At 38.6% G+C, this 23,207-nt stretch overlaps 1 protein-coding gene across 1 annotated transcript; it reads right to left on the bottom strand.

The window, feature by feature from the left end:
• Positions 1 to 309: 309 nt before the first annotated feature.
• Positions 310 to 20,445, bottom strand: LOC144994330 (mothers against decapentaplegic homolog 1). The gene is made up of 7 exons (XM_078951885.1): positions 20,149 to 20,445; positions 14,011 to 14,572; positions 9,185 to 9,448; positions 8,966 to 9,082; positions 5,266 to 5,499; positions 4,196 to 4,452; positions 310 to 3,047 (listed from the first exon to the last, which is right to left on the bottom strand). Exons 2-7 carry the CDS (start codon positions 14,408 to 14,410, stop codon positions 2,904 to 2,906), a joined length of 1,416 nt encoding a protein of 471 aa, XP_078808011.1. The 5' UTR covers positions 14,411 to 14,572; positions 20,149 to 20,445; the 3' UTR covers positions 310 to 2,903.
• Between the last annotated feature and the right edge of the window lie 2,762 nt (positions 20,446 to 23,207).

Here is a 23,207-nt window from a genome sequence, read left to right on the forward strand (position 1 = left end):
CTATTGAACAGTGAGGACTTTAGCATATGTTGGTTTTTAAGATAATTATTTGCTATTTCTGCTTTTGATTTTTTGAATAAATGAATGGCTATTGACCAGACATCCTCTTATTTTCAAATTTTTCTATTTTTGACCTTTTATTAAGGCAACATGACTTTGAACTTTGGCACATCTACAAATGAATATATTAGATAATAAGTAAGGGATAATGGCCGATGAAATGTGCATGACCAATGTATTTATGTAAATTTATTTGAAAATTGATTAAATAAATATTGATATAAATTGGTGAAAAAACAGACACGACAATTATTGAAACAGTTTTATTGAATTTTCCAGTAGAGACTTGATATTCATGAACAAAACTGCCTTATTGAGCAAAACAGACAATGAAGCAACATGTGAAAGTGCAGACAAAGCAAAAATGTTGAAAATACAAAAAAAAGAATGTTATGTGTTCAGCAAAGCAAGAACGGATGAAAACTGAACAAATCTTAAAAAAAAGAAAAGAAACAAGATAAAGAGACATCAATAAAACATAGTTTGACATGAATAAGTGACACTTTCTCTTTCATTGGTTAACACCTGATTGCTTATTTTTTTTACTTAAGTCATTTTAATGAGTTTTTTTTCCAACCACTGTAAAAATGATATGAGAGATTTAATAAAATATTTACACTGTAATGGCAGAAATGTGAAGCAATCCCATATTCAGTGAATCAGCATTTTTGGGCCGAGGTCAACGAAAGGAAAACTAGTTCAGCTCCTCCAACAAAAACAAACAAACAGCTTTTCTGAACTTGCTGTGCTGTGTTGCAGCAGTGGAAGTCAGTTATGGCTCTAAATATGATCCAACAAATTGTAACTTTTGTTGCAAACCTCATCTGTATTTGATAATAGTTGCATTTAAAAAAGATCGCACCTTCTTTCAGAGTTTAAAATTAGGGATTTGAAGGAATTTTCAAGTGCTGTAAACAAAAACACTATTATTTCTGTAGAGTATGTCGTGCCAGTCCCCACTCTGCTTGTTTGCAAAAGCATTAATCCCCGTTACAATATGCTTTTACCACTATTTTTATTTTTTTCAAAATTGAAATGTTTATTTTGTTTTGTTTGCACCGCCATCATAGGATTAGGACAACACTTCACAAAATCCAAACTCAGCTGTCTGTGAGTATAGGAAGTCAAGGGAAAGTAATTCAATGAAAAAAAAAAAACAATGAAAGGACCCTAGACAAATAGTGAAAAAAAAAAATGACAAAAAACTAGCTAGAAAAGTCAGAAACCAAATCAAGACCTAAACAAAAAAATCCCTTAAAATGAAGAAATGAAATGTGACTGAAAAAAACTTTCATTGGAGTGTTAAACATATGTTTAAATAAATTTATCTGAGCAGAGAATTTCGTAAAATGTCGATAACGCTTATGGGCACAAATACGTTTTGCCGCAAAATAAAGAACTCAGTCCAATTAGCCTCCCACATTGGCAAATCCTTTAACATTAACCAGCAATGATGGTTTGCCAAAGGTGAAAAGGGAAGCAAATACCAGGAAGTAGGCAAAGGAAGTTCCACTAGGGTGATTAAAAATGTGTTGAGGAAAAAAAAGGTTTTTAATGCTCCACAATATAAAGAAAAGAGTGAGGAGGATCAGTTAAAAAAAAAAGGTGACAATGACAAATATTTTTGGAGCACCATCAACAATGTTTGCATGATTACTCTCATTGACAAAACAAAAGTGACAATATTTCCACAACACAGGTTACAGGGTTAAAGATTTTTCAAAAAAATATGTTTCCCTCTCTGTAATGCATTTGTTCTATACATGAGTCTCAGTGCATGAAGGTGGGTGGGTTTCACTGGAAGCATGGTTCTAAACAGTGACGTGTATATAGATGTGCATCAGCAGTGCCGCCACATGTCGGGCACGTTTCTTTCTGCAAACTGCTGCAGTTTCATGTTATCAGTCCTAAATGCAGAACACTACACTAAACAAACTATGCATCGCAAAAAAACAAACAAAAAAAACAGACTGCACAGCACATTTTTTAATAGTAAATATGTCATGATAGTATTTTTTAATCATTCTCGTAAAAGAAAACATGTAACAACAGTAACAACACTGAGATTTCAATTTCTTTTTTTTTTTATTGACTGAATTGCCCTTTGAGTCTCATGCCTCTAACTAAATGCTACTTTTTACACTTACACTAATTATTTCTGATTTATTTAGGCTGTTTTGTTGTTATGATTCATTTTTATTTTTAAAAAAACATTTTCAGAAGCTTGTTGAGTTTCCAGAGTTAGCTGATTTTAGTTAGAATTTAGTTAGCAATAACTAAATTCCCCGCTAATTCTGTACTTTTTAAAAGAACTTTCCGTTTATATATTCCATTGCAGAACATAATTCACGGAAAATATCGACCGACTGTAACATTTGGTGACCTGGTCCCATAACTACTGTCACTACTCATGTTGAGTTTTGAGTGAAATATTTGGATACAAAATGAGTTGTTTTCCAGAATGACAGAACAGTTGATAGAAGGAACAGTGAAAGCCAGTTCTAAGAGGACGCTCACCTCATGATGCATGTGATGGTCGGTCAAATGATTGGTCACAAAGATCAAGTAATTTCCAGTTGCATCTTTTAACTCTGCTTATCCCTCTCCCAGTCTGTAAATGTGCCCAATTCTGGTGTCCTTCAAGTACAAAACAAACCTACCTATGACCTGTTCAATGATGCAGGTCCCAGATCAGTTTGGGTTTTCGTCAAAACTCTACAAGTGAGGAGTAAACCGCAAACTACCTTGGGACCAGTTAGCTGCTATTCTTGCTACTTAGTCAAAAATGCTGGGGTGTGGACAGCCGCAGGGCTGAGGACAGAGACCACTGGGGCCACAGAAGCCTAGGAGACAGAGGATATAGGGTTGTGGGGGGAGCCCATCTGGGTCAGGACCTTATCCAACCATTGTAGAGGACCATGCAGATGGATCTCTATCCAGCAGGGTGTACTGGTCACATCCTGACGGTGGTACTCTGCTCCCCAGCCCTAGAAGAAGAAAGAACAGCACAAATCACTAAACTAGTTATATCTGTTCATTTTTCTTTTGTCTTTTTAAAAAAATATATTTTTAACAACTGGCAATTATTTATAGGAATGCAAGAATGTCTTGTAAATCAAACTATGTTTTCACATGAATTACAAATGTGCAGAACTTTTTTTAATATATAAGAAATATTTAAAAACAAATGTTTCCAGGATTACATAATTTACATAATCCTGCCTGTGTCCCAGCTCTCCCGGGACTACCTAAATCTACCTAAATCAAGTGTCTTCAGCCTATCAGGATGTGTGATCACCAGAGTCATCTAATAGTGTTTGATATCCCCCAGGCGGACGCAGTGCTGCACAGATCACCTGCTGTGCGGTGTATGCTGGTTAGTTTTATGCTTCGTCACATGTCAATCATCATAAAAGCATCTCGAGAAAAAAGGGCGGGTGCAATGCGCCTACCCAGTTCAGCGCAGTACTAAATTTGTATCTGCGAGGCACCTTATCACTACAAAACAGTGCATTGTGGGAAACCGTGTCCTGACAGTTCTAGTAGTTTAAAGTGATGCTGGAAACAGCTGGTGCTCAACGATGCAAATCTGTGTATTTTGTTTGTAACTTTTATTTCTGCAAATAGGGATTCACTGATGAAAAAATAAACATTTCTTTTTTTATACAAATGTTTTTTTATACAAATAGTAATTGAAATCAACATAACTCAGATTACTTTAATTGTTTTATGTTTTCTACTGATAATCAATTTGGTTTTAACATCAGACAGACATTTGCATTTATGCTACAAAAGGAACCTGTAAGTACAGGCAGCACCAACCATCTGTGGTTGTTGTTGCCAATAAAAGTTAACTTCAATTTCAATTTCAATTTAAAAGCATCCCTGCAATAAGCCAGAATTTGCCCGGCGGTTATTTGTTATCTGTTTTCTTTGTCTACCTTAAAAGCTAAAAATAACATTTATAAAGGAATCATAAGACGACAATTAAAATAACTGTTAATAAAAAATAGGCTACAGGCAAAGCATTAAAATAAATAGAAAAGATATAACAGCACAGATCATACTAAGGGGGGAGAGTGTTAAGGACAACCCCAACTTCCTGTTCTCGTTCAGTCTCGCCGAACCAACTCACCTTAACAAAGCTCATGCGGATGGTACACATCTTAGTGAGCTCGTAAACTGCCTCAAAGCCATGGTTGACAGACTGGGCCAGAAGCTCAGCAAACTCCTGGTTGTTGAATATCTTCAAGCTGCATCTGCTGGGAATCTTGCACACAGTTGTGGGGTGGAATCCATGTTGGTAGTTACAGTTACGACTCTGGACAAATATGCTGCTGTCACTTAGACATTCTGCATACACCTCTCCTCCAACGTAATACAGATGGACGCCTAAGAGGTGAAACAGAGAGACAAACGTTTAATCACCATAACTTCAATGTCAGAATCATCAGCCATGAACCTAAAACAGTCAGATGTTAAGGTGACATTTTTGTTTTTTTATCCTGGTGCAGACCCTCACTTAAAATATGAATGGGCTTAATGTACCTTGTACCTTTTTATTATTATATATCATTTTCTTCTCAGAAAATTGTCAGGTATGCGTTATCCCCTGCCCTTTCTGTTTTATAGTCCCGTGGGAGAGGAGCTGATACGGGATGCTAACACTGTGGTTTCTATTTTCTTTTGGGAAAATTGTCAGATCCGCAATTCATAGAGGTGGTCTCCATGGGTTCTGCTGTGTCCCAACATCTTTTTACTCCTTAAACAACGCAGAAGGGATCCAGTTACACATCTGGTTAATGTACTAATAATCAAATATTTGCTACTGAATATTTGCTATTTGGATGACTTTATTGGAAATAAAGTCCATGATGGACTTTATTTATCCATCATGAGATAAATAAAGTCTTATCTTATCTTATCTTATCTTATCTTAACCCTTTCCCACCTGAGCTTGACATTGTTTCAACTACCGTCACTTCTCAACTGTTTATGCAAATAAAGGTCAAAGAGCGAGTTATATTTAGGTGTCCGCAGTGATATTTCTGGTTTTAAAACGGTATGGTCTTTACTTTGCCCTGGTCTGAACCCCCCCCCCCCCCCCCCCCCCCCTTTTTGTGATTCCATTTTACTGAGTTAAGGTTTGTGTGTTCATATCAGAAACAAAAGCTAAGCTCCATAGGAACCTGCTTACGGGATTACCTTTGCCAATGTGCCGTCGGGTGTTCTCGATGGTGGAGTTCCGGTTCACATTGGAGAGCAGGCCGAGGCAAAATCGATTGCGATTGTTGGAGGGATCTGTGAAGCCGTCGACGAGAACACTGGTGGAGGAAGCCTGGAACGCTTCACCTACTCGATTGTTGAGTTCGTAGTAAACAATGGAGCACCAGTACTTGGGTTCTTCATAAGCCACTGGCTGCACATCTGGAGAGGACACTGAGAACATTCCAACATAGTCAGTCAGTCCACATCAATTCTAACTCACTCCTACAACAGAATCTCATCAATCGTTTTTTTAAATATTAAAACATAATATCTTTAAGACTTGAAGCAGAAAAAATGAATAATTTCATCATAAAGGTTCGCAGTCATTCCGGATTTCCAGTTACTTTTGCCAGAGTTCTGAGCTGGCCCCATCCCATAATTGAAAGGAACAAATCATGTGTATTTAGGTACATATGTCTCCCAAAATCCCTCTTTAGCATGGCACTGACTGGCAGGTGTGTTTTGTCTTTTGCCTAACTGGAGCTGGTACACAATAGAAACCTGCTTCCGGTGCAGGATGCAGCTTGTGGAGCAGAAAAAGACGCACCAACTCCCACTTCCAGCAACAGATTTGTTTTGAGCAGCTGCGCCCGGTACCATTATCTGTAGAAGTGTCCAGAATCTCTGAGATTTGGTGTGCAAAATTGTAGACATTTGTAGAAGCAATAAAACAAAAAAAACAAAAAAAAAACATACATGGGTCTGATATTATTCAAGAGAGTTGGGAGGCTTTTTAAAATAAAACTGTATAAATGAGCCGTTTATGAGCTGGACCTTTATTGTTATATGAATGAGGGTACTGAGCACAGCCGCTTCACAAAAATAAGAACCTTGGTTCTGTGTGGACCGGAGTTCTGTTGTGTGGGATTCCTTTTGAAACAACTGGCTGCCAATCACAGTCCGTTCTGTTGACTATTGAGGTGTTCCCACCTATTGCGTAATAGATACACTTCTAGTTCATTGAACCTGAAGATGATGAAAGACAACTGAGCAACTTTAGAAAAAAGTAAACACAAAATTAAAAAAATCCAGAGTACCCAGACAAGGTGCTGTAAGTCTGATTAGGGATAGTCATGAATATTTAGATTGGAGTTTGGCAAAAGCATACAAAGTGTGTCTTTATTTTCTGTCCATCCATCTTTTTTTTTTGATTTAGCAATAGCTGAATGCTTCTTTTTCATATTAATGAAATCACATTTTTGCACGTAATATTTTTTCATAATACTGTCACTAATAATGGAATGAAGAGTTTAGGCGTCATAGTCAAAAAATATTAAAAGTATATGAACACATAGACTAACATCCTTAAGTTTTTGATCTTTAAAACAGGATTTTTCCTGCATAAATATTTTAGTGGAGGTCACTACCACTAATTAGATTAGCAACACAAGCTCAAGCTGTTTAACAGAATGTGATCTGGGCTGTGATATTATGTGCAACCGCAGTTGGACACTCCCACTTGTCAGGGTGGCAGCACGATACCCAAATATAGGTATGAATCTAGGAAACTCCCAGCCACAGGTAGCTAGGGGTGTAAGGATATACCAACTCACAGATATATCGCGATATGTGTATCAATTTAAAATGCTGTCAGGCGATATTTATTTAATTATTTATGAGCTTCCTACAGCATCTGACTCTTGTTTACCACTGAAACCTCCGACCGCTAGTTGTCAGCACCGCCCACTGAGCCTCTTTGAGCAGCTCTACACCACACAAAACAACTACAAGATCTCAGCGAGAACCAGCTCGTTAAATATTCAGTCAGCATCGCGGTTTTGTTGTTATAAGACATGCACTACCCACAGAGCACATAATTCTATGCTTTTTTCTTATACTGAAAAATGTTTTGTTGTGTAAATTGGATCATTTTGACCGTTCCATTTAAGAACAAATATATATTCATTCACCAAAAGAAAAGCACTCTGAATTTGCCTTGGTAAAAGCAACATGTATATGAGATACAGTTGCAGTGCTTAAGGTTCTGATCATTGCAAAAAATTGAATTTTTCCATTTGATTACAATGAAAGGCATATTAATATTCAAGTGTTTATTCAGAGTTTTTTTTGCTAAGACATGCTCTCTAAAAAAATATTGAAAAATTGTTCTGGTACAGTCTTGGGATGTATCGCAATATGCATCGTATCGCTAGACTCTTGCCAGTACACACCCCTACAAACAGACTTATATCAGTCAATCTGATTGCTTCTGAAATAAAAAATAAAATATAAATGAAAGACAACCAGAAAGAGAAAAGCAGAAGATACTGTGCATTTCTCTGCAAAAAAAGATGGTGACAAATTCTTTAAAAACTACTTATATTTAAATTTTAATAAAAAAAATTCTTTTTGTTGTCACATGAATTTTACAAGTTAAATTGATTAGTTTTGCCAAATCAAAGGAAAAACTATTTTTTTTCTAAAAAACATAACAAGAGGAGGGTAAAACCCTCACAGGCGGAGAGTCGTCCCATTAAACACGATTACTAGAACTTAAGCCTCAGTTTGTTCATGCTAATGATGACATGGTGCATTTGTGACACATGAGGGAAAGCCAGAGGCAGATGATGAGTTCCTGCAGTTTGAAGGACATCAAGCCAAATCAAGAGTATTTAGGCAATTGAGCTGCCAATGTTGCAATTAAGGGACATTACTATTGTTGTAGTTTTTTGCCATTTCCATGCTCAATTTGCATATTTTTGTTTACTTCCTGTTATCCAAATTTTTGTGGGCACGTAAACAGGTTCAGTAACTATTATTAACCAACATCTACTCCAGAACAGATGGATAATAGCCGGTATCTTTAAAATAATGGATTAGATTGTAGAACCGGCAAAAACTGTAGAACTGCAAATGATTTTCATGTTTTCACTCGTCAACATCTAGGAATATGAACAATAATGTCATAAACTCCAAATTACTGGTTTTAAAGAAAATTGAATTATTTAAGTTTTTTGACATTTGCTCTATTCCTGGGCATTCATTTGGTGGAGGTGTTTGTGTGGCTCAAGTCCACCATCCTAACTGTTTTGCAGCACGCAGCACTGCAGCTGCAACTGCACTTCCAACACCTGTTTAAACGGCAGATGTTTTTTTTCTGCACTCAAGGCAGTAAAATGAGAATAAAGCCATTAGCACAACTTATGTCACATCAGAATAATGTCCACGTTTTTCAGGACAATTTTTTTCCCCCAAGTTCAAAGGAGAGACACCTGAAGTGTTTGCTGTAAAGTGACAAACATTTCCTGAGTTTTACAGAGTGAAACCTTAGAGGGTCCAGAGCTCTTCCACAGCATCTAAAGATCACTATCTATAAGAAGATAGGACAATGAGGGATACACATCGTCCTCCTGGGTAGAAGACTTCCCATTGAGATAGCAGTTTTCCCCTCATTTTCTTTGTCTTATCTTAAATTATTTATTTTATGAATTATTGTACATTTCAAAACTTTTAGATTTTGATTCCACGTGTATCCTGGTTAGCTTTTAGGACCTTATGGTTGTTGGTTTATCAGCAGATAGAGGGAATTTCCAAACTGAAGCTGCTGGCTCCTGAATGTTTATTGTTCTGCCATGAGTTAAGACTGAAGACAGATGTGTGTGGGTGTGTGAAAAATAATTTAAGCTTGCATGGTAACCTGCTCGATTGTTGTTTTCTAAGGGCAAGGGTGGAGCCATGAGGTTGGTGTCCATTGGTTGGGGGCAATCCTGAGTCATCTGCTCCTCTGGAGGCATATAAGCGGGTGGAGGAGTCTCTAAATGTGGGGAACACAATAAGGAGAACTTGTTAGGATTCTGTAAAGACAAATAGAAGAGGTTAACTTTTACCTTGCTAATAAATGTAACGGGTGACTCACCTGGCATCTGGAATGGACTGCCAGGATCGGAGCTAGAGGGTGAATGAGGAAAGGTGATGGTGCTACCACTGCCGGGGGAATTTGGGTAGCTATTACCGGGAGAGTGAAGGAATGGCACAGTGTTGGCCTGTGCAAAGGATTCTGGGAAGGTGGCATTCTGGGGCATGTGTGGCTCGTTTTGCTGTAGAGGGTTGCGAAATCGAGGAAGCATTGTGTGCTTAGCGTTAAACTCGCTGTTCCTTGGAACCAAGACAGGAGGAAGCACTGAGGAAGAGAGAAAGAAAAAGGCTTAATGACAATAAATAAAGACCAACAGAGCATCACAACAGAGCTTTCAATAGTGCATGTCATCTTACTCTATTCCAGGAAGGTTAAAATACTTTTTTCTATATTAATGTAACCAAATAAGCACCCAAATCTGAAAAAATTGGCAATATTAAAAAGTCTTCTCACCAGAAAAGTTAAAGAGTGACTGTGACTTTCACAAAATAATGCAAACTACATTTGTTTTTTCTTTTTTAGCCTCTCGATTAATTTTGGTTCCTCTGCAGAAAGATTACAATTTTAAAACTTTGCTGTCTTACGATAATCTCTGGCATCTAACTTTGAATTACATACATTGTGAATAATCCAAACAAAGATGAATATAAGATCCTCTGGTTTAAAAAAAACAACACAAAAACAAAAAATTGAAACTCTTTCTGGAGTTGTTCACAATTCAAGATCCTAAATGCAGACGGTGCTGGTTTTTTCGAAGTGTCAGCTTCTGAGCAGCTGGTCAGCAGTATTCGGCCCCGACTCTCATGTTTCTGCTCTGAAAGACGTCAAAGAGGTGAGCCATTCTTGTGGAATTCATCACTGACTGAAGGCTATTGAGGTGCAGCGAAAAACCGCAGTGATATGCTCCACTGGCATCTATAAATAAATGTGCAGATAAATAAAGCTGGTGCTGAAATTTCAGAGGACGTGCAGCAGGCTGTCAGTCTTCCAAAAGGTGGTCTCCAACAGGCCAGAGCATCAATGTTGTCATTTATTTCTGAGGTGAAATGCTCAAAAGAAGAACAGCTGTGGTGTTACTTAGAACAGTGTGTGTGCGTGTGTGTGTGTGCGTGTGTGTGTGGGGGGGTGTCTGACAGGATGAGTGTGTGGGGGGAGGTTCAAGAGAGGGAAAATAGACTGGAAAAGGAGGGGAGCAGTGTGGGTAGACAGGTGCTGCGGGGCTGAATCACCTTAGCCCTGTGTCGAGCAGCCGCCTCTACAACAAAACGTGTGCGACTCCGCCAGCAACTGTTTCCTCCCATTGTGTTTAAGTGGCCGTTTTCCTGTTCCAGCCAATTTTACACACTGTGCCTTTTTTGTTTTTTGTTTAAAGTGTGCAAGAGTTGGGTGTGCCTGTGTGTCGATATGTGTACAAAGAGCGAGAAAAAGATGGGCCTGACGTACTGGGCATGTTCAAAACAAAGATCCCGTTCTCCCCTCAAATGGAATTTCCTGACACATAAACGCACAGACAGGCACACACACCTTTTTCCTTTTACTCAGTGTTCTGAACACAGTTGTTTTTAGTCTGTCAGCTGACCCTCATTTTCTGTTTTCAATCTGATTTGTAGTAGTTTTGTAAAACACTGTAGAAACCCAAGCAGACACATTCTGCATTGCTTATCTTCTCGTTTATCAAACCCAAGCATCTTGAATTATTTTGCTACCTTTACTTCCTTATAAAGGTTTGTTAACTTTCCTTTTTTCAGCATTAATGCAGTATGTTTACAATCTAAAGTGGATTTTTTGGAAAGGAAAAATAAGCACGCTTGTATAGCAACTTGAAGTGCTTTGAAGCACAGGAACTGATATGAACTACACTTCCAGTCAAAAGTGTTTAAACACCACAATTAACCAGGCTATTTTTTTTCGGTTCAAGGCAAAGTCCAATGAATAACTTCAAATGGTGGAAAAGTGACTTGTAAAAGATTTGTCAGAGATTTAATTAACAATGAAAAATTTCAGGGCACTTTTAGCCTTAAAGTGTAAAATAAAAATCAACAATGGAAAGCTTTTTCTCTGCAATACTAGTTGGTTGTGTTTCTAAACTCCTTCATAAAGATGTTCCAACTTTTTATATTTACTTACAAATTCCTCTTTAGGCCGTACGGTGCCACAGTGGTTAGCCCTCTTGCCTCACAGCAAGAAGGCCCCCGGTTCAAGTCCCGGCTGGGGGATCTGAACCAGAACAACAATGGGGGACCTTTCTGTGTGGAGTTTGCATGTTCTCCCCCTGCATGCGTGAGTTCTCTCCGGGGTCTCCAGCTTTCTCCCACCGTCCCAAAACATGCTTCATAGGTCAATTGGCAACTCTAAATTGTCCCTAAGTGTGAGAGTGAATGGATATGTGATACGTGGCCCTGCGACAGACTGGTGACCTGTCCAGGGTTGTCCCCTGCCTTCTGCCCACAAGTGGCCGGGATAGGCTCCAGCAGCCCCATGACCCCCAATGGAACAAAACGGAAGAAGATGAATGAATGAATTCCTCTTTATGCACGGAAGTAGTGCTAGAACACAGTGCCGCTGCTTTAGTCAAACAATATTGTACTGCTGAAAGAAGTGTGTAGTTTCGAAAACGGTAGGAGCAAAAGCAGAGAGACGAGCCATCATACACTAAAAATGTGGGTCTTTTTTTACAGAGGGGTTGCACATAAAGTCAAAGGACTTTGAGAAACTGGGGGAAACTCTGACAGGAAGAGGTCTGGCAGACCCAAAGTCACAACCACATCAGAGGTGAAGGTTCTGGGACTTAACACCTGCATGATAGATGGCTCAAGAGACACCAGATTCGAGGGCAGCTTGAATGTGGTTGCAGAAGACCAGTCTCAATTGTAACTGTAGGAAAACTTTAAGCCATAGGGTTGACAGGATGAGTTATAGTAAATAAAGATGTCTGGATAAGAAGAAGAGGCTTGCCTGGCCTGGAAACACAGTCACTGGACTAGTGAAGACTGGGAGAAGGTGTTAGGGATTAATGAACCAAAATCTGAAATCCCTTTTACATGATCAAAAAAGGGGGAAAGGACGACTCCCACAAAATTTGAAATTAGTTGTCAAATATGGAGGAGAAGGTGTGATGTTATGGGGCTGTTTTGCTGGATCCAGGGTTGGTGTGGTGCACAGATAATTCTACAGCACCATGCAATTCTCTTTGGTCTGCATCTAATTGATCAGAGGGTTTATTCTACAACAAAAACCAACTGAAAACTTAAAGTTCCACTCTAATAATCTTTTGATCTGATGTGAAGGTGTTCCCAGAAGTCAATATCAAAAAACCTGTCATTTTCTAGGACATATTTTCTGCAGAGAGGCAAGATTTTATCAGAAATTTGCCTCTGACTTGTGGGGGGAACTGTTGGTGTGTGGTGTTTTTGTCAACACTCTCCTGCTAGCTTACGGCCCCTCACAACCTAACATAAGGCAGTTCAACAAAAATGGCAAATAATATTAGAGCTATCCAATCCGGTCGTGCAGTTTTGAACCAGCTGTCAGCTCAGACGAGAAAGACAAAGACACACATGGATCTATCTGTCTCCAAGTGGATGCATCAGAATGGAGCGGAGCAGGGAGCTTGTGGCCTGCCGATTGTAGGTTTTTTAAACCTGCAAGCTTTTTTAAATGTCTTTTTTTCGTCTCCTCACAACAATTTGAATAAAGAAAAAGTCAGAAAAGCAGCTTTAATCGTACTTTTCTTTATATATGTCTTCATGATGGGACATTACTGCAAGAACATGTTAAAAACAACAAAAACACAATTTTCATTGGAGTGGGTCTTTAAATTTAAGCTATTCTAGAACTACTTGAAAACAAAACAAGAAGATGGTACCAACAAAAAACCAACAACCAACAACGTCTCCAGACTCAAACCCTTTGAGCTGGTTTGGGATAAACCAGAGTGAACATAAAGCAAACATAAAGCATATCTGTCCAAGGTGGCTAGTTTGATGGGGGGGAAAAAAGAAGTCAAGGGAACATTTTGGTGTATAAATTGGTTACATTTTAAATATTTATTTTGCATCTCCAGTTGGTGTTTTGTGTTCATTAAAGTAACTAGATACATTGAACTATTCTTTTGAGTGGTAGAGTATTTTTTTATTCATCTTTACAGTTACATTATAAATGAATGCTGAATATCTTTGTTGTCAGTTTAAAGCAAAGTTCACGTTATTTAATTAAAAATATCTTATTCCTGATTTGGTTATATAACACATATGATCACTTTTATTAGTTTTCATAATATTTTATGTAAACAGCCAATGAATAACTACAGGTCGTGGGCAAATTTTTGAAACCAAAAAGGCATGATTCATTCATTCATTCATCTTCTTAACCGTTTATTCCCTTTCGGGGTCACGGGGTTGCCGGAGCCTATCCCGGCCACTTGGGCGTAGGCAAGGGATGCCCTGGACTGGTCGCCAGTCTGTCGCAGGGTAGAATATCCTCAATCACACATCCATTCACTCTCACACTCACACCTATGGTCAATTTAGAGTTGCCAATCAACCTATGAAGCATGTTTTTGGACAGTGGGAGGAAGCCGGAGATCCCGGAGAAAACCCACGCATGCACGGGGAGAACATGCAAACTCCACACAGAAAGGTCCCCCATTGATGTTCTGGTTCAGGTCCCCCAGCCGGGACTTGAACCAAGGTCCTTCTTGCTGTGAGGCAAGAGCGCTAACCACTGCCCCACCGTGCAGCCGGCATGATTCAAATTCATTTATAACCTAATAAAAGAAAATCTTTATTAAGAGTCTATACTTGTGTAACTGCACTGATATTCCTTACCTGGGCTGTCGACCCGTTTGTAGTGGTAGGGGTTAATGCACACATCCTTTTGTTTGGAGCCAAAGGGGTACTCGCAGCACTCCAGCGCCTTCAGTTCATGGTGGGACTGCAGGTCAGGCCAGCGCCACACCCGGCAATAAATAACATGTGGCAGGCCTTTCCTGTGGGACACCTGCAACCGTCCATCCAGTGAACGAGGGATCGTCACACAGTTACTGGGCTGCCCGGGGCAGCTGAGAGCCCGTTCCAGCTCCTCCATGGCTCCCTTCTTCTTTTTCAGTTTCTTAACCAGAGCATCAACCGCTTTTTCTGCCCACTTCTCTTCTTCGTCTCCCTGCTTCCATCCGAGCAGCCGTTTGACAGCAGGGCTGGTGAATGAGAAGAGTGAGGTGACATTCATGGTGGACGCACTGTCCTCTCCTCTCCTAAAAGAAGTGTGAGGAGTGTTAGGACACTATCCACCTCCAGAAGGCAAACGGTAAAGTGTTCTTTGATTTTGTTGTTGTTTGTGTGTTTTAGGGACTCCTTAGCGCTGAAAGGTCCAGTGTCCTCTTGACAGTCACTAGAAAAAAGAAAAGAGAAAGTTAAATCCTTAACCTGGAGATAAATTACTCATCCTTGGAGAGATAAACACTTCTTTGTGTTTCCTTTCTCTCACAAAGAAAACAATAATGTCATCTGTAGCTGCTAAGGGTACGTCACACACCCAGAAGACATCAGCCACCGCTCCAAAAAGCTTCCCGTCCATATGGCCTGTCACATTACGGCTAATAAGTAACATGGCTCACATCAAAGGGCTGTATGTACTAGAAGCAGCAGCCCACGCAGCATTATTGCATTGTTTCTTCCTTAGCTGTTATCTATACAAAAACCTGAGTGGAAGAAAATCATCTTTTCTTCAGTAAAGTCAAATAAAATGTACACAACTGAGTTTTTTTAATGCACTTTTCTATGAGGCCACCTCTTAAAAACGGACAAATATGCCCGAGAGTGCCTTCCTTTTGACAGGATGAGGATGCGTTGCGTAGACTGTTGTGTATTGGACTACATATCTTTGTGGTTATTCTTGGCCCTCAAGATTACGTAAGAAGTTGGATTTCTGTGTCATACAAAAAAAAAAAAAAAAAAAAACTGGTAAACTAGGCAGGAATGTTTCAACTATTTAAAGTTCTGTGTACATTAATGTGAACATGTTGTTCTGATCTTCTTTATTTCAGTAATACTGTTGGGGACTTTGAATAGGGCAAAAATCACCAATTAAAAAATGGATATATTAGCATTTTGCAAAGAACCGAAAACAAAAAAATGCAAATATCTTTGGGAAAACATTTCTCTTTTAGGTCCTAAACAGTTTTGAAATTCTTACAATGACAACACATTTGTCATGGCTTCAAAAAAGAACAAGTTGTACCACTTCCTAGAGCTAACAGGGTGCAAAGACTCTATAAATACATCCGTTGATTTCATTTTAATAAGGTCAACAACTGTAGAAGAAAAAACTTATTATAGTTGTGCAACCATGTCAGTCCCTTATTGGACACTAACTAAAATCTGTGTTTATTACATTTGAGTAAAGGCTTATTCTATCAGCAATTCCACAACAGCTGCACAGACACAAAAAGGGAACCTGTTTTGAATTAAATGTTTTCCAAATTCAGCTTTGCAACATCTGGAGCAGCCTCACCAATCCTGTGCTATGATTCAGCTGCAGCTGGGAGCCAGGCCTCCTTGCATGTGTCCAACCCTTGGCGATCAATCATATCCAACTGCTTGTCTAACCACATGCTTATTTCAGCAGTCTGATATGGCACTGTGTTGCCACTCAGGACAATGCTAGTTTAGAGTTGTCTGTGAGGTAGTCAAAATATGAAGGCGCCAATGCGCCCCGCTCTTCCTATATCTATGTATAGACTAGGACGACTGCATAAAAGAACATACTTTTTCTTTTTTCCTAACAGCACTTTTCTGAACAATTCATTGTACATTTGCAGTGTAAACAGAATTTCCGTCTATATTCAGGACTTTTTATAATTTAGTATAGACACTAGTCCCATCCAGATGCCTGAACTACTCTATTCTACAATGAGAGTTTAATGGCAGATCCTTGTTAGTGATGTATTTCAAAATACTTTTTTTTGGTCAAGCTAAGCTTTTTAGGACTCTTAAAAACAGCTATGTGGCCATCGGGTCTTTTGTTTTTTGCCCGTTCGACTTGGACACTAGGAGGTCACACAAATGTCTGCAGTGTTTTCACAGTTACACTCGTCTGTCCTCGTACAAAAACACACATCCTCATTTAAACAACACAGCCACAAATGCCCTTCTGTCATCCCCCACAGCCAGCTCTGAACACCCGTTAGTCCTCTGGACAGAAACCGAAACTAATGGAAGGCCGAAGTGGGATCATGAGCCACTGACAGGCGGGGGCTTTGACCCGCTTGGTGCGAGCTGTTAGCCACTACACTAGCCACATGGATCATTTTGCACCGCTTCAGTGTCTGTTAATCAATTTAAACTTGGGCTGTGTAGGATGAGGAGGCAGTAATGATGCTCTCTGGACCCTCCCCGGGGAACAGCATTATGAAGAAGCTACATTATTTATCAGCAGGGTTCTGGATGGGGCCTCCATTAACCCCCGCTCAATGGAGTCTGTGGCTATAAACAGCGGAGTGCTGTAGGAGAAAGGGTGATAAATAAAGAGAAAGAAAGATGAACTGATTAAGAGAAAAAAAGGGGCGAGTGACAAACTAGGGGACTGTAAGGAGCATTTGACTTAAACTTCAGGATTACCAAGTGAATAATCATGCTTCAATGTTTTTTTTTAAATAGCTTTTGTGACAATCCATCAGCAATACATAGAAAACTGAACTGCCAAAACAAATTTCCAATCTAATTATTGAATATATTTAACAATTAAATATAATTCTGATGAAATCCTTAGCTTCTAAATAGACTCCAAGGCTTTTTTGGAATACTTTCTTTTAAAATTGACAAAACGTTACACATAAGAAGTCAACTGAATGAGTATTGATTTATACTTATTTAAGTTATATTGATAACTATAAAAGAAAAATAGAAAAAATATATATCTCTAAGTCTGGCAACAAAAAAGTTACTGCTTGCCTTCCTTTTACCATACTGTAAACATTAGCACTTTATCCATAGCCTCGGGACAGAACATAAAACATTTTGAAAATGTAACCTTGACCATTGGAGAATTGCAAGACAAATACATCCAAGTCCCACTCCGATCATCTTTTTATCTATACTTATATCATTCCCAGTGGATTTTTTAATCATGATTATGCTATCTTCAGCATAATCATTTTTAGCCAAAATTTTAAGAAGAAAAAAAAAGGTCATTTTCTAGGACATGGTTTGTGCAGAGCGGCAGGAGTTCATTAGAAATCCACCTCTGAGTTGTTTGCAGGCCTGTTAGCCGCAAATTACCATAAATGGTGCAAAAAAAAATGCCTAGCAATATTGGAGCGATCCAACAGGAGAGTTTTGAGTCAGATGTCAACTCGGACAAGGAAAACAAAGACTAACATGGATCAATGCATCTACAAGTGGATCTATGGGAATAGAGCGGAGCAGGGGGGTTGTGGTCTGCCGGCTGCAGCAGCACCTACATCACTGCTACAGACTTTTTCCAACTGCTCTTGATTTACAACCATTTAAATGAAGAAATACTCAAAAAAGCAATTTTGAGCACTTTTCTTTTTTTTTACATGTCCTCCATCATGAGAAAAATACTATAAGAACATGTTAAAAACACCAAAAATATTTTCATTGGACCAGGTCTTTATATAGATTTTGAACAATAAAGGCTTGATCTGTTAAAAAAAAGCATCCTGTTTATTTTCAAATCTTTAATTCTTATGTATAAAGAGATTATTTTGGACAAAATAAAGATGACATCCACAATTATTTAAAATCTGTTAGGGTCCACAGTGAGCAATGAATGCAGATTTCTGCCAAAGTTATTTTACCCAGCAGTCTATGTATAAGTAAAGCTTAAAAATAACCACAGACACACACAAGATGCCTTCTGACTAGACATAGTCATTGACCAGAGTGTCCTTTGAGTCACCGGGCCACGGTCCCCCACAAACACGAATCTGTGCAATGCTCAGATTCGGCAAGGATTGCACGATAAGTTAGAGATGAAGCTCTGAATGGGAACAGCCTCTGCAAACGGCCTGGAATCACATTTGTCCTGACTACAAAGCTACAGCCGTATTTTTACATTCCAGATACATCAGTCAACACGCAACCGGACAGCAGACATAAATAGCAATCGCATGGGTTTGTAGGCAGCCATCTCAAACATGCTTGGCACTCAAGAGTCGGGTTTGTGTTGTGTTAGGGTGGACACTTCCCCCTATCACTATGAGGCCACAGTGCTCAGATCACACAAACACACAAGAAAAGTGTAACAAATTAATCCTATATATTCATACTTTAGTACATTACACTATAGTCAGAAATATTTCATTTGCAAAATGAATCTGTCAGTGTAGTTTAGCTCAGTTTTCTGATTGTAGTCACCCTAAGAAATGCCACAGCTGAAAGACAGACAACAATAACACTGGGAACTCTACATGCTAAAGCTAAATTTCTTTACGAACATGTGTACAAAAAAACCCACAGACAATAAGCTAAATAAATACATTACATTTATTTTTCTTATCAGTCCTAAAAGACTGAAAAGAAAAGGGAAGAACACACAATTTCTCAAGCATAACTCATCATTGCATACCCCGAGAATGCAAAACAACAACAGGGTATAGGCTGTAGCACGAACAAGGGCAAAATCCCGTCCTTTGAGTAATCTGATATGTCATCTTCAATAATGTCAGGAGATCTGGGCTGAGCTGCTGCAAGACTCTCACTCTGTGTTTTCCCTTGTTTACCTTCCATGGACACAACTGCAGAAAAACTCTAGTACACTACTGTGCAAATGCAAGGAAAAGTACTTCTTAAAATTCAGCGAAAGGTAGTTATCATTAATCAAACAACAGTAGCAAGTAGTATTCCTGCAATGTACTCATTTTAAGAGTATTGCTGTACTGTTTGACATTAAAATAGAATGGAAAATTGTTCATGATTAAATTATGATTACTCATTAACAGCAGTGTAATAAATCAAATAACACTTCATCAAGACATGTCAGAATGTTGCATAACGAAGTAAAATCAATAACTTTTCTACAATTTTTGGTGTTTTTGTAGACAAAAAGAAAGCACAGATAAATGTCACTTGATCTTTATACAATGTCTATTACATATCCTCAATCATTTTTGTGTGCATTCTAGTATCATGACTTGTTTCAGTCTACAAAGCCTAAAAAAACTAAAAAAAATTAAAATATTTATGTTCTTCATTTCTTCAAAGCCATTAAATACTTCATTTACAAAATATATTAAACACTCAAGTTGGAGACTCCATGATTAGCTTGTATCTTTGTCGATCATCTTTAAGTGGAGTTTCATAATGAGGATGATTTAATTTCTACAACAACAAAAGTTGATGATGTAGATCTGCCTTGTTGGTTTATTATTTGCTGAGTGTATTTAGTTTATGCACATATAAACTGAGTTTACATGATCAAAGTAATTAGTCATTTTTCAAAATGATCACTTTTGGCCTTATAATTCAGTATTCTGACATTAAACAAAGAAATAACGTGGCTGAAATGGGATACAACTATATAGCATTACATCACCTAATATTGCTTTTTTTCATGTGAAAAGAAAGTATTTTTGAAATTGAACCAAAATGAAGCCTAAATTCTGTCATTTAAAGAGATTTGAAAACAACAGCATTTGCAGCTCCCCCCCCCCCCACACACACACACATTCTAAATCTGTACTTCATAAGAGTTTTCTAGAAAGCAACGATGCTGAGCTCTCATCATCATCACTTCATGATTTCCACACAGAAGAAAAAAACAACATAAGTCTCCCGTCAGAGACTTTGAATTAAAGGGGGGAAAGTTTGAAGCTTCCAACTGACAGACTACTGCTAACCTGCTAACCTTCTCCTTCCTCTCGGTAAAGTGGTGCGCAGTATAAACAAGATATGCTAGAATTAGTTTTATTTATAAAATTTAAAGGAATAAAAATATCTCCGTACCTTTTTTTGTGTGTAGTTTACGCTTTCTGGGAATCACCGGGCCCCTCCTGAGCGCTCTCGCTGCCTGAGTTGGGTCTTATCGACCTGGCGTCACAGAGTCGCCGAGCCGCCTCACACTCCCCCTGTGCGCCAGTATTACGCCGCGGGACACAGACCCCAACACAGAGCAGACCTACTACATCTTCATAAGTGGATTATGTAATTGTAAAACAGTTAGAGCTTCTCGCAAATTGTCAACAATTTCTTACAAGGAAAGGGTTTCCATTCTGTTCCTATACTACATAACAGTTCTGTGTTTTTTTTTAACTTCAAAGCATAAAAACTCCTCCCATAACTTCTCTGTAAATCCATATTATTTGGACTGTGCATTTTGTTGGCGTACACACCTTTTAAATGAGAGTTAAAAAGTGTAAATTGCTAAGAGAATTGAGCAAGCCTGCTTGGTTTTTTTCTGTTTTTTTCTGCAATCCTGACAGGCAGTTTGTCTGATCCTGAACTTCTGAACTGCATTTAGGCATTTTGTTTCCCTCAAGCTGTGATTGTGACATGATAAGCAATTGCCTGATAGAGGAAAAAAGTAAATAGACGTCATAGAAACATGACCACACGTGCCACGAAACAAAGAATACAAGCGTGAAATGAAATAAATATATTGTATCTTAATTGGAATAAATGCTAATAGTGTATCATAGATATTAAATATATGAAAGGAAGTGTATATACAGAGTAAAGCTAAAATTCTCCACTTTGCCTGTGTATTGCGATAAAAAAAACAACATACAAGTGTTTTGTAATAATGTGATATTTTTCAAACGAAAGAAAAAAAACGTCACATTTTTAAAATAGTTTTTCTAAGATTTGGCGTTTCCGCCGCGAGAGGGACTAGATTATCTTGAAGACAGGCGGAGGCAAACGCTCTCGACGCAGAAAGCTTCTGGCACACGTGACGTCACGGCGCTGGCGACAGAATGTCTGAGTGAGGCGGGCGCGAGCAGCACGTGAATAAATGTGGGGGGAAGAAGGGAACGGGGTGGAGGGGTGGAGGCTCGCTGATGAGGATGATGATGATGATCGTTATAATAGGGATCATGATGGCGGGGGCAGGGGGAAGGCTCTTCAAACTTGAAGCAAAAAGGATTCCCTTCAGACAGACACACTCGGGCGCGCGCACACATCCACTATCATCCTCTTATTTTACCTTCCTAGATGCACAACTTTATTATCACAGACAAAAGTTTATATGCCAAAAATAAAAACTACAGTTAAAAAAGCATGTGTCTAGAGCTATAGCTATTAAAAGCATAGTCACTGAATTGGCATGATAAATTCAGATTAGTTGACAAAGTACATCCCAAAACGTTTTCCTTCTGTAATATAAAACTCACTTAAAAACTACTTTATTTATTGACTTACAAAAACGTCTTGATACAATTGTTATCCTAACAAAGCAGAAATCTTTAATAGTTAAAAGTATTTTCACTACTTTGTTTGAGGTCATGTTGTGTAGATGATAGGAACCCTTATGTTGGAAGACAACAATAGCACACAACTTAGTTTTTTTTGGCAGGTTAAAAGGGAAATTCCTCTCACATAAAAAAATTATGCAAATAATAATTCCTTCTGCCTGTTGGAGGCGATGTGGCAGCTCTCCCATCACTCTCAGGCTAATGCAATATCACAGAGACATTGGAAGGCATTTTGGTTCTATCTGAGCTCCCTAAAAGCCTGGAATGGACTCCATTATGCTTTCATCAGAATGAATGGATCAGAATGTATTTCCCTTTCTCTCACTTTGCCCATAGTTACTCTCTCCATTCCAAGCAGCAGACACTAACATCTTGAAATGCCTTTGTCACAGGGATCCCATCCATCCAGAACAGCACTATTAGGGTGGTGGATGGACTTATTTCAATCAAATCATGAAATAGGATAATTCATGCATGGTCCACTCCACCACACACTGATGCAGTTGCTCAAAAATTCATTTTTGTCACATATTCCAGAGTACTAAGAGATTCATTTTAAAAAATGGAGTTTCCTCTTGATGGCCAACAACAACTTAAATGTTATGTTTAAAAAATTAGATCCTGTTGTATCACAATTTTTACAGATAGCAGAATATTTTCTTATCAAAAGTAAGTCAAAGATTTCCCGAGGTAAAAATCTAATAAATGTGAACATTTTATGAAGACAATTAATGAATCCACTGAGTTTTAAAGATGAATTATTTCTCAAACATAATTTTTTTCATAAAAAAATCATTCAAATGCAATGCATTGTGGTCTATATTTGGCAATAGAGAGTATTGATAGACAGTGGTTTTTTGCAGAGACTTCAGGGAAACTTATATGGCACTCTATTGGCGAACACACCCCGTGCACTGTGAGTATTGAAGGAATTCGGACACAACCATATTCTTGTGAGGGCAGGATGTCACACCAGACACGCACTGTCTCATTCATGAGGTGGCTCAAAAGCAGCACTAAGTGTGTATTCAGACCGGAAAAGTCTGCCCGAGTCAGCCTAATTTGGTCCGGATCGAGTCTTGAACTGAACCTTATGCTTGGTCTTTATTCAGACTGATAAACAGCTGGACATTTCTGATTCGAACCAAAGCTTGTAAGCAAAAGCAGGTGACCAAAGATCTCTTCAGTCATTGGCCAAGAATTACAAATAATGTAAGTCCTGCGCTTTGCAATCATTGTCGGGATAGTTGACTTATTTAAACTTTATATATCACTGAATAATTTTGAACGTCTGTTTTAACGTCAGGTACAACACTTGTTCTTGCTACTTTGGTACGGCTGAGGCAATCTGCTAGGCGGTTACTGAAGAGACAACGGCTAAGAAGGTATGCTGATGAATGTTTATGACATAGATTTTCAGGAAAACAGTGTGAGCGATGTAGACCACGTTATCAGTTGTTTCAATGAGTCTGCATTCATCCGACTAGATTTCAATGAGTTGCTGTGTCTTATTGTCATAGTTGCTAACTTCCTGCTATGTTTACGTCTCATAATAACCAGCTACAGTTGGTGTTTGGTCCGGTACGAGCACAG

Source organism: Oryzias latipes, chromosome 1, assembly GCF_053564925.1.
Source record: "Oryzias latipes strain Hd-rR chromosome 1, Olatipes_Hd-rR_3.1".
Lineage (NCBI taxonomy): Eukaryota > Metazoa > Chordata > Actinopteri > Beloniformes > Adrianichthyidae > Oryzias > Oryzias latipes.

Bases quoted from the DNA above. Each gene is read 5' to 3' on its own strand.
- LOC144994330 (XM_078951885.1), bottom strand. From the start codon at position 14,410: ATGAATGTCACCTCACTCTTCTCATTCACCAGCCCTGCTGTCAAACGG. The intron at 9,083-9,184 runs GTGAGTCACCCG...CCCCACATTTAG, and splicing joins CAGTCCATTCCAGATGCCAG to AGACTCCTCCACCCGCTTAT. The intron at 5,500-8,965 runs GTTACCATGCAA...GAATGTTCTCAG, and splicing joins AGAAAACAACAATCGAGCAG to TGTCCTCTCCAGATGTGCAG.